At 43.1% G+C, this 10432-nt stretch overlaps 2 protein-coding genes across 3 annotated transcripts in view; both read left to right on the forward strand.

Annotated features, from left to right (window-relative positions):
* Nucleotides 1-10432, forward strand: part of CERCAM (cerebral endothelial cell adhesion molecule) — a 461142-nt gene that overhangs the window by 226305 nt on the left and 224405 nt on the right. The gene's annotated exons all lie outside the window — the stretch shown is intronic.
* FPGS (folylpolyglutamate synthase) overlaps nt 9329-10432 on the forward strand; it is a 30876-nt gene continuing 29772 nt past the window's right edge. The window contains exon 1 of one of the 2 annotated variants that reach the window (XM_072431666.1): nt 9329-9425. In XM_072431666.1, the coding sequence (XP_072287767.1) occupies nt 9378-9425 (48 nt within the window). In that variant the 5' untranslated portion in view covers nt 9329-9377. The other variant, XM_072431665.1, reaches the window with a different exon arrangement.

A 10432-nucleotide genomic window follows, 5' to 3' on the forward strand; every position in this document is an offset into this window, starting at 1 on the left:
TCTTGCAATGCTTGTACTTTATTTTCTAGCACTGAAATAATAGCTCTGGCAGAAGTAACATCATCTTCAACTAAAGTAATCCGTTGTTCAGTAGCATCTAATCTATGTGACTGTTCCTTTAAATCCTTTCTCAAGGAAAGTATTCCCTTGTGTACTGGAGCATCAATAGCCTCCTGTAATGTAGGCTTAAGTAGTGCTGCCACTGCATCAGCTATTTGTGTGGGTTGAGAGAGAACAGCAGAATCATCATGCTGTATCTGAGCAGGGACAGCTGTGGATGCACGTGCTGATGAAGATGCTGTGGCCATTTTGGAAGGAGTGGCCTTGATTTTATCCTTCTTACCCATGGATTCCTGGCTTGCAGAAACAGAAGAACGCTCCAGGAATTGATCCATCCAAGTCTCTGCTAGGCTGGAGAGCAGCTGCACACATATACTGTGCCAGTATATTAGCTTGAAATCCCGGAGGTGAGAGGAGCCGTTTCTCACATGCAGCTGGCTTGCGAGGCGCCGGAACCGGAAGTCCGTAATACAATTTTTGTGAATGGAGTACTGGGCAGGCGGCAGCAGCGACAAAAGGAGGAGGAGGTGGTGGGCCCTGAGACGGAGCGTGGATGGCATTGGTAACTGGCATCTCGAGCTGGGTGTAGTGCATGATCAATGTCACCTAGAAGTGAACAATTTTAGTGAATTAAGTACTGACAGGCAACAGCAGGAGGAGGAGGCAGTGGGCCCTGAGACGGTGTGGGGACCACATTGATAACTGGCATCCCGACCTGGTGTAGTGCATCATCAATGCCACCTAGAACTATGTAATAGAATTTTTGTGAATGGAGTACTGGGTAGGCGGCAGCAGCAACATCAGGAGGAGGAGGTGGCGGGCCCTGAGACTTAGGGTGGACAGCATTGGTAACTGGCATCTAGAGCTGGGTGTAGTGCATCGTCAATCACACCCAGAAGTATGTAATACAATTTTTGTGAATGGAGCACTGGGCAGGCGGCAGCAGCAACAGCAGGAGGAGGTGGTGGGCCCTGAGACGGAGTGTAGACGGCATTGGTAACTGACATCTAGAGCTGGGTGTAGTACATCATCAATGCCACCCCGAAGTGTGTATTGCAAATATCCGAAATTTGTGATTAAACATAGAAGGCCCAGACCAAGATGTGCGCCAGCACTGTTGCTGTGGTCTGTGGTGCCGAAGCGTTAGGAATGCCAACCCTCAATCTTACAACACTTAGCTGAAAAATTAGGCAAAGCCAATGGTACCTATCAGTGTGGCAATACTGGGGGTTTTCATCTGCAGTTTGTTGGTCTACTGAAAGCAGCAGAAATGTAAAGTATATTGCTAGCTGGCACAATGGCATGACACTGACGATAGCTAGCGGAAAAATTCAACTGAGGCAGACTTAGATGACAGGGTGTTTGGTGATAGGAAGACACAGACTCAGCACAGGAGCACTGTGGGTTCACAGAGGCACCTTGGTTGGCCAATGAGTCCTTGTGTCAGTCAATCAGTGACATCTGCACTTGGGATTTGATAGTTGTTAGTAACCCATCTTTCGTTCATTGTTCAGCGTCTCTATCTGCAGCCACTGGCCACTGCTAAAACAGCTCAGTTGTGTGGCTGTACCAAGGGCCCCGTTGCCTCCATGCACCACGCTGACCAAGTAATGGGGGATGGCTAGCTTTTGCTCACACAGACGCTGGAGCATGTGCGGGGTGGAGTTACATCTAGTTATAGTGTCACAAATGAGTCTATGCGGTGGCAGCCTCTGTTGGCGCTGGATCTTGCTAAGCGCGGCAGAGGCAGTAGGGAATCGGCCGACATGGCTGCAGATGGAGGGAGCCTGTCTCAGTATGTCCTGTAGTCCTGGGAACAAGCGGAGGAACTTCTGCACCACCAGGTTCAGATCGTGTGCAAAGCAAGGCACATGTGTTATGCAGCCCATGCGCAGCGCGGCCGCAAGGTTGGCCCCGTTGTCGCACACTACGTTGCCTGTTGTGAGCTGGGAGGGTGTCAGCCAAGCCTCAACCTCTCTGTGCAAAGCGGACAAGCATTCTCTGGTGGTGTGACTTTCCTCCCTAAGGACACCAGTTTAAGCACTGCCTGACACTGCATGTGCTTGAGGGTGCCATAGTGGCGTGCCCGCTTAACCACAGTGTCCTCTGCTGCTGGCCTTTCAGGAGGAGTGTCGAAAAGAGAGGGTTTGCTGGTAGAAGGAATGGAGGAGGAGGGAGAGGACTTGGGTGGCCCGTGCTTTCCCACCACATCCCTCGGTGGGGGTACCAGGTGCTGCAATGCCTCTTGCAGACTACCACCCACTGAGCTATGCAACGCCACCCAGTGAGTGGTGAAGGACACTCCGTGCCTAGTTGTCCAGCTGTCCATGGTGACGTGGATTTGACTAGACACCGAAAATGCCAATGCCCGGGAGAAGTTTCCCATTACATGTGCATGTAAACTGGGAACAGCTGTGTTGGAAAAGTAATGTCTGCTTGGTATATTCTACCGATGCTCGGCACAGGCCATCAGGTCACGAAAGGGAGCAGAGTCCACAATGCTATACGGCAGTAGTTGCAAGGCCAATAATTTGGCTAGACGTGAATTGAGTTTGATGACTCTTTTTTTTTGGTTGACCCCCATAGCCTGATGTCTTGTGCAGAACTCCGGTAGAACGGGCTGAAGGGACTGGGAGCTAGGGGAGCTGAAGGGGTCACTGGATTACCCATCTTGCAGCAACAAATGTTGTTTGACGCCACAAAACCTGTGGCCAGAAGCTGATACTTCTTCGCAGCTGGAAATCTGGCTGGCAGCAACCTCCTGAGACAAACTAGCAATAACAGTTGGAGGTGGAGAAGGAGTCAATAGAGGTGGAAGAAGAGACAATGACATGGTTGCACCTCCTTCAAGTGTTGATATTTGAATATTTATCTGCATAAATATGGAAGTTATATCCCCTATCAATGCACATAAATATTCAATAAAAGAAGGTTCATGCACAAAATGATAGCTAGTCACTTAAACAGTTTAATTAAGAAAACAAGATGAAACATAAAGTACACAGCAATATTGCCTGATATACAGATATAGGAACTTCAATCAAAGATATATACAGCAAATAATAAATAAATAATAAATAAGGATATTAGTTATAAACCTCTGTAATAATATAATAACTGCTTAGTACAATACAGCAAAACAATAAAACAATATTAACATAGACATATAATAGACAATATAGGAATGCATTCACAAATGTCTTATAGCTACCTGTAAAGATGTCAAAGGGTACCCCAGGAGCCTGATTCCCTAAGAACTCTCTCTTGTTATTATCCCAGCTCCCCTTTTATATAGTTAAGTCCTATTAGGTAACATTGGGGTCTCTTGGATTGGTTAGTGGGAGTGTTCTGTATGATGACCATCGGTTGACACACACCCCACTAGATTGGGATTGGTTAAAGTAATTTGATGGACCTCCTAGCTTAATTTGATATGTGAATCTGGAGCTTGAATCTAAGTTTAAGGGTCCATAAAAGTCCAGCTGGGTCATCACCCCAGCTGTTCAATTATGCATCTACCTTCTGCTGACTCAGGCTTGATGGATTTATTGCCCCTTGAAAGCCCTACTGGTGAGCTGTTTGTTATGGAGAATAGGTCTTGTTTCCTGGCATCTGTTTTATCATCTGTTTGTTTATTGTTCCTTGGCAAACCAAACCCTGTATTGGTATTCATTACCTTTTGTTACTTCTGTGAAGTCCTGGACTTGGAGACCCCCTAGAAGGGCCAGAGGCCAATACAAAAATAAAACAGGTTCCATGTTTAAACACAACATTCCTGCACCTATACACATACATTATATATACAATTATATCTATTCACAAATATCTATAAATATCCATAAACAATCTTGAGGTGCAACAGTGAAGAGAACAGAAGAAGAGAACACAAGTACTGCTCCCACTTTGGTTTGTGGTTCTTGTGCATGTGGGAAAACAGGGATGATGTACCCAAATGTGATCCAGCCTGTCCTCTGCGAATCTGCCTGTGGCACAGGATGCAGATTGCCATGCACCCGTCAACGTCTTTCAGCATGAAAAAGGACCACACTTGAGAGGTGCGTGCAGCCACTCTGCTGCTCTTTTTCTTTGCCTGCCTCTGTGTCTGCTGGGTGCCTTGCATCTGCATCAGCTCAATCTCCCCCACAGTCACATCGTCTCTGACTGTTCCCCTGCTGGTGCCCACTGGTATGTGTGTTCCTTGGAACTCACATGAGGCAGATTTTCGGCCCCTTCCATCCCCAGTCTGTTGCTGCTGCCTTTCCTCTACATCTGTTTCAGAAATGCTGCTAGCCCTTACAGGCACCAGTGGTTCCCAGGTGACATTACAGTCATCATCATCCTCATTTTCATCTATGCCAACCTCTGCAAATGCAGCCACTGATGCAGAACCCTCGCCCAGCAAGTGCTGACCACACTCTCCAGGGGGCTAAAAGTCTGCCTCCTGCTCTGAAATTCACAATGACAGATCCTCAGGCTGTTCAACAAACAACAAGGGAGAGTCATCGGGAGGTACTGGCACATTAGCCAAGCTAACTCCTGCCTTTGCTCCTGTCATGGCTGTGCTGGTTGCTGCTGCTACAGAAGAAGAGCCTGCTGCACTTGAAGCCCCTAAGACCCAGTCCACAATACTCTGCACATGACGTGGCTGTTAGTGTTGGTCGAATATCTCACTATTCGATTCAACAGCTATTCAATCGAATAGTGAGAAATTGTCCGGATGATCGAATGCCAAATTGAAGTCAGTTGTTCGAGAGTTCTGTTTTTTTTAGGGTCTTTTAAGGGCTACAAGAGCAATCAGATTGCTCGTGCAGCCTTTACTAGCTGTATGTGTCCTTGGATAGAGTTTCTCTATCCATGAACCCATAGTACAGCGCTGAAACAGCGATTACTGTTGCCTCGCTGTGCTACTACTATGTGTTCTTGGATAGTTTCTCTATTCAAAAACTATATGTGATGAATGGGCACTCTATTCAAGAGCACAAAGTAGTGGCACAGTGCGGCAACAGCGATCGCTGTTGCAGCACTGTACTATGCGCTCTTGGATAGAGTTTCTATCCAAGAACACAGGGCACTACAGGTGATGAATGGGGACAAGATCCCATTCATCTCCTATAGTGCCCAGAGATTGTAGTGGAACTGCAGATGTAATCAACAGGTGACCTCACGTTGGAACTGAACTGCAGATTACCTGTGCAGTTCCACTACAATCTCCGGGCACTATAGGTGATGAATGAGGACTTGTCCCCATTCATCACCTGTAATGCCCTGTGCTCTTGGACAGAGAAACTCTATCCAAGAACACATAGTAGTAGCACAGCGCGGCAACAGCGAACGCTGTTGCAGCGCTGTACTATGTATTCTTGGATAGAGAAACTCTATCCAAGAACATATAGTAGTAGCACAGCGCAGCAAATTAATGAAAGACCTAGATTGTAAGCTCTTCTGGGCAGGGTCCTCTCCTCCTTCTGTGTCATTGTTTGTATCTGTCTTTCCCTTCCAACCCCTATTTATTGTACAGCGTTGCATAATATGTTGACGCTATATGAATACTGTTTAATAATATTATTAAGGATTGCAAATTCCTACCAAGAGGTGTTTAAGAAACAAATAAAAACATTTTCTCTCTGCACAGCACACTCAACACAAGTAGACATGAATGGCTGTAGCCTATATTTTTTTATATTGGTTATTTGCATCTGCCATCCCTGTCAATATGGAAAGTGGCATTACAATTGTGTGGGTAACTATTTTCATTAAATAAATTATTAGAGGCAATCCTGAGGAAGCAAGTGATCCGTTTGTCCCTGTATGTATTACTTTTTGTCCCTGTATGTATTACTCCTTGGTTTTGAAATATGTGTTACTCTGCAGAAAATGTTTTTTTTCTATGTAAGTGCTACTATCTATTTGAGTATATTAAAGTGATCAGTGTGCAAGAATTGCATATATTTACAATTTTGCTTTTTATATAAAGCATTTTACTTGTATTTTTTATCTATTTTTTTATTTATGTCTAAATTTGCTGTATTTAATGCCATTGAAAAAAAAAACAACCACAACACTAAAAAACTACTCCCCTTTTTTTTACCTCAGTCATTCCTTCAGGATGCTTAGTTTAACCAATAGGGATGTGTCTTAATCATTTTATGCTGGAGTCTGGTACATCCAGCACAAACCTGCCTTTTTTGCAGACCTCACGTGTCTGAACATAGGTAGTAACCCTAAAACATATGTTATATACCTGGCTGTTCATAGACCTCCATGTCTGAACATGGTAGTGGTGGTGGTAACCCTAAAACCCCTCATAATACCCATCATTTCATCGTCTCTGTCCAGTGCTCCTCTTGTATGGATTTTTTCTTTCCTTTCCCAGGAAAATGTTGGGATTATCTTGCATCAATTTTATATAAATGTAGAATGTGCTCTGTTTGGGGTGCCTTGGATTTAACAACGGACCAATAGATCTTACAAAGGGGAAAGGTTTATTTACAGCTTAGGATAATATTTACATATGATTTTCAATACAAAAGGGAAGGCACACATGGAAGATCAATCATTGTCTCTGTTAAGCAATCCTTTGATGTTTGAGGGACTGCATCTGTCTCCACAGATAATGAGGTTTATAGCTTGTTTCCAAGAAAGCAGAATTGTCTTTACATACCAGTCATATTCATATCAATTTTGGTCACTTCCAACAATAAAGATACTCCAGAAATAATCCAGGAATTGATGACAAGTGTACTTGACCTGCAGGTAACCTACTTTTGACCTGCTTCAAGGTCAAAAGAGGGTTGCAATCTCTAGATTTTTTTAAAAATGCTAAACTCCATTGGAAGCAAACAAAAGCATGATGATATAAACCCCCTTGCTGACCTACACATTCCAACCAATCATTTATTCAAAATACCTATTGACCCTGCGGGTTCTGATTTTTATTTTTTTATTTTGGCTAGTGCAAAATAATTGAAAGGTTTGTTTTTATTTATGTTCTATACTATCCAGTGAACAAATGCTTAAAATGGGTGGAAATAAGAATTAAAGTAAACCTAGAAATATGAAGATCAAAAACATTTTAGGGAACCTGGGTCCATGCTATAGACATTCATGATGTACAAATAGGTAATGATTTTTACACATGTGCTTGCTGACCTTGGTAGGTTCATGCACTGTGGAGAAATTCATCCTCAGTTGAGAAGCACTGAACTAAACTTAGCTTAGCTTCCCCGTTCTCTCTCCCGGAGTTGATGATTTGTGCATGAATTAAAGCAGCTATCCTCAACCATAGTTCCTCCAGAGGTTCCAAGGGGTTCCCCAAATTTTGGCTGATTGACACATTTGATACCCCACATGCTGGGGCTGATGCCACTTGGTAGGCCCACCTGCCTGATAAATGATGTTTTATGACTGTGTTATAAAGGTGTTAGCTAGCTACCAATGTAAGGGGGGGTTATTTTCACTTGTCATCAAATTTTTACAAAATCAAGTTTTTTTTTTTCCCACTGACCCCCACCAACTGGTTTTAGTATGGATTCCCTGGGACTTATTTTATATTATATTATTTTATTTTATAAATTTATTTCAGGAGTTTTTCAGAGTGCAACAGAAAAAATGTCCTGATGCTGTTAATGATAATCCAGAAGTTCCTTTTGTCCTGGGTGTACATGTGTAATCTGTCCCTTGATCGTTCCTCTCCATTGTCATCGTGTGATTTTATATACCATCATTTTGTGCCTTCAAAAAACCCTGCTTTTCCGCTTTCTTCCTCTCAAGAATTCTTAAATCCTCTTAATTCTTCCCTCTTCCCTTTACTTAGAGAAACCTTTGGCCTATAATTGGCTTGGTGTTGTTTACTTAGATATCCTGTGTGTGGAAATGTATTCACTGATCAAGTGTCAACGCAGGAAAAATATGTGGGTAGATATGGGTGGGTAGCAGTACTGTCACGAGCATGGAACTGCAGATTTAAGTTGTACCTGTAAAGAAGACTTCATTCCCATCTATTCTGCTGCCTGAGCAACTGAACCTATATCCATTACTAAGCAATTGTCATCCTAAATTGTGTTCTGATTGGCAAAGGCAACTGGCGTTCCTGCTTGGCTCCTGGCAGATGGCACCTTGTCAGCCACAATTGGTTCTTAAACATTTTGTGGCAACAGGTGGTACTGAACCACTCACTGCTTCCCCCATTCATTCTATGGGTGGGTGTAGGTGAGACACTACATGCTGCCATTATGAATCACTAAACAACCAACTTGGGGATGCCCGCTGTCAATAAACATGCAGGAGGACATCATTAAAGAGCTTTCATTTAAAGTACAGTATGTTCAGAGCTGTCTTTTGAGTTTGCAGGAAGTGACAATGATACCAAATTTCTGGCAGGATTATAAAGTATTTAGATACATACAAAGTTACAATATCTAGGAGCTCTGAGGGATGACATTTAGGTAAATATAAAAGAAGTGTAAAACCTTAACCTTTAATGTTAAAAATTAAAAAATGTTTCAAAATTCAATGAATTTTCCACCATATAGGGAGAGTGAATGGTCAAAGATTAACCCCCGGCCAATATTTGTTCATTTCATTGGCATACATTGTGTCCTTGGTAGATATAGTGTATTACCAGCCCCTCTTTCCCATGATAGCTTATCAGTGACCCTTCCATTCCTCATACAGGGCAGTGTGCGGCACTTATATTGATGGAGGTTTTATAGAAAAGATACGTATATATGCTGAAACAGTGACTATTAACCAGGGATCCTGCAAAGATTGCTGGGGGTTCTGTGAGCCATGAGCCATTTGGACCTCTCAGGTCAGTTTAAGTGACTCCAATGATCTTTTTGGCTGTCTGTAAGGAAGACATTATTCCCCCTGACCAGAAATGTTAGAAATTTTTTCCACACTAATGTACTGTGATCTGTGGATATAGTAATTATAGCAGGTTCTGAAAAATTATTTCAAGTATTGTTAAGGTTGACAAACTCTCACTTTTTTAGCACACTTAATTTAGGCATGGTCCAATGTTGTCACCACCACCCTAAAAAAATACATGCTAGATTGTGCAGGCAGAGGTTGCATGAGACCAGGTGCACTGATACAACTGAGCGTTAAATGTGCAAACAAGAATTTTTTGAAAATCAATTGATTGTGAAACACCAGACTTTAGCAATCAGAATGTCCTTGAGGTTTAACCTGACATAATAATATTCATCTGGTAGTTCCCTGTGCCCAAGGTCACTGCTCCAGGAGGCGGAGGCTTTCACTGCAGAGGAGGTTCTAGTTGTTGTCCTGTGCAGCACCTCCCTTTGCCTGCAGGGAGGATGGGGGTAGCCAGAGGGAAAAGGTTCCTGGCCATGCTGCAGGTAGAGGTAAGAGGGGGGCAGACTGAGCTGTGATGGCCGCCCGTTTATTACTGACCTATATATTATATAGGAGGATATATTATGTAAGTGCAGGTCATTATTTATTATTATATGTATCAGCATTTCCCAATTGTTGCCTGTGCAATGCCACATCCATATATTTCAAGCATTACATATGAAATACCGCCATTACCTGAGTACTTTCACAAATGCACATTTGCGACTTAAAGCCTACCTAAACTCAACATTTTCACTTTACATAAAAGGGTAGACACCCCACAAGTTAGGCTTAGTTCACATTACCAGTAAAAAAAAAACTGGTCCATTTACCCCTCTTGTGTGATTACTTGGCAACTGCTAGGCACCTAGGATTGGTAACAGGTGGTTTGACTTTTTTAAGCAGCAGTGGTTACTGGTGAGAGGAAACTGAGGGGTAAACACAGCAAATGCAACCTTACTACCAGTGTGAATTCAGTCTAACTTCAAATGTCACCGCCTAGTGCTATATCTAGGTAACGCAAAACTTTTGTTAAAGAAAAAAATGAACTTGATCTGTCCACGAACTGAGCCCAGCAAGTCCCACGCTTGCTCAGCTTCCCTCTTCTTTCGGATGCTCACCCTTCCATTAAGTGCTGATCTCATTGGGCATTGGTGAGATTGAGCACTTTTTTTACATTATAGGAAAGCCCCTAATGATTCATTCCTGATGTGCAAAAGGAGCAGCCCACAGCCACCTGGGATATGTGACAAAAATACTCCAAGAGGGTGCAGATTTACCTTGCAGTTTTTACCACCATGGCAGTAAAGACAGAATGGTAGGGGTCCTCCCCCCAAAAAAAACACAAACCACATTTTTCTATTATAAAAAAAAGAGGAACGTCACCCCTTATTCTATGTAAAATGTGGTGATGCTTTAGGAGAATTGTGCATATGTTAGCACTAGCACTCCATGGATAGTACATATGTTAGTAGATAGATACATATGTTAGTTAGCACTACAGTCACTGCTCCAC

The sequence above is a fragment of the Pyxicephalus adspersus genome, chromosome Z, assembly GCF_032062135.1.
Source record: "Pyxicephalus adspersus chromosome Z, UCB_Pads_2.0, whole genome shotgun sequence".
NCBI classification, from domain to species: Eukaryota; Metazoa; Chordata; class Amphibia; order Anura; family Pyxicephalidae; genus Pyxicephalus; species Pyxicephalus adspersus.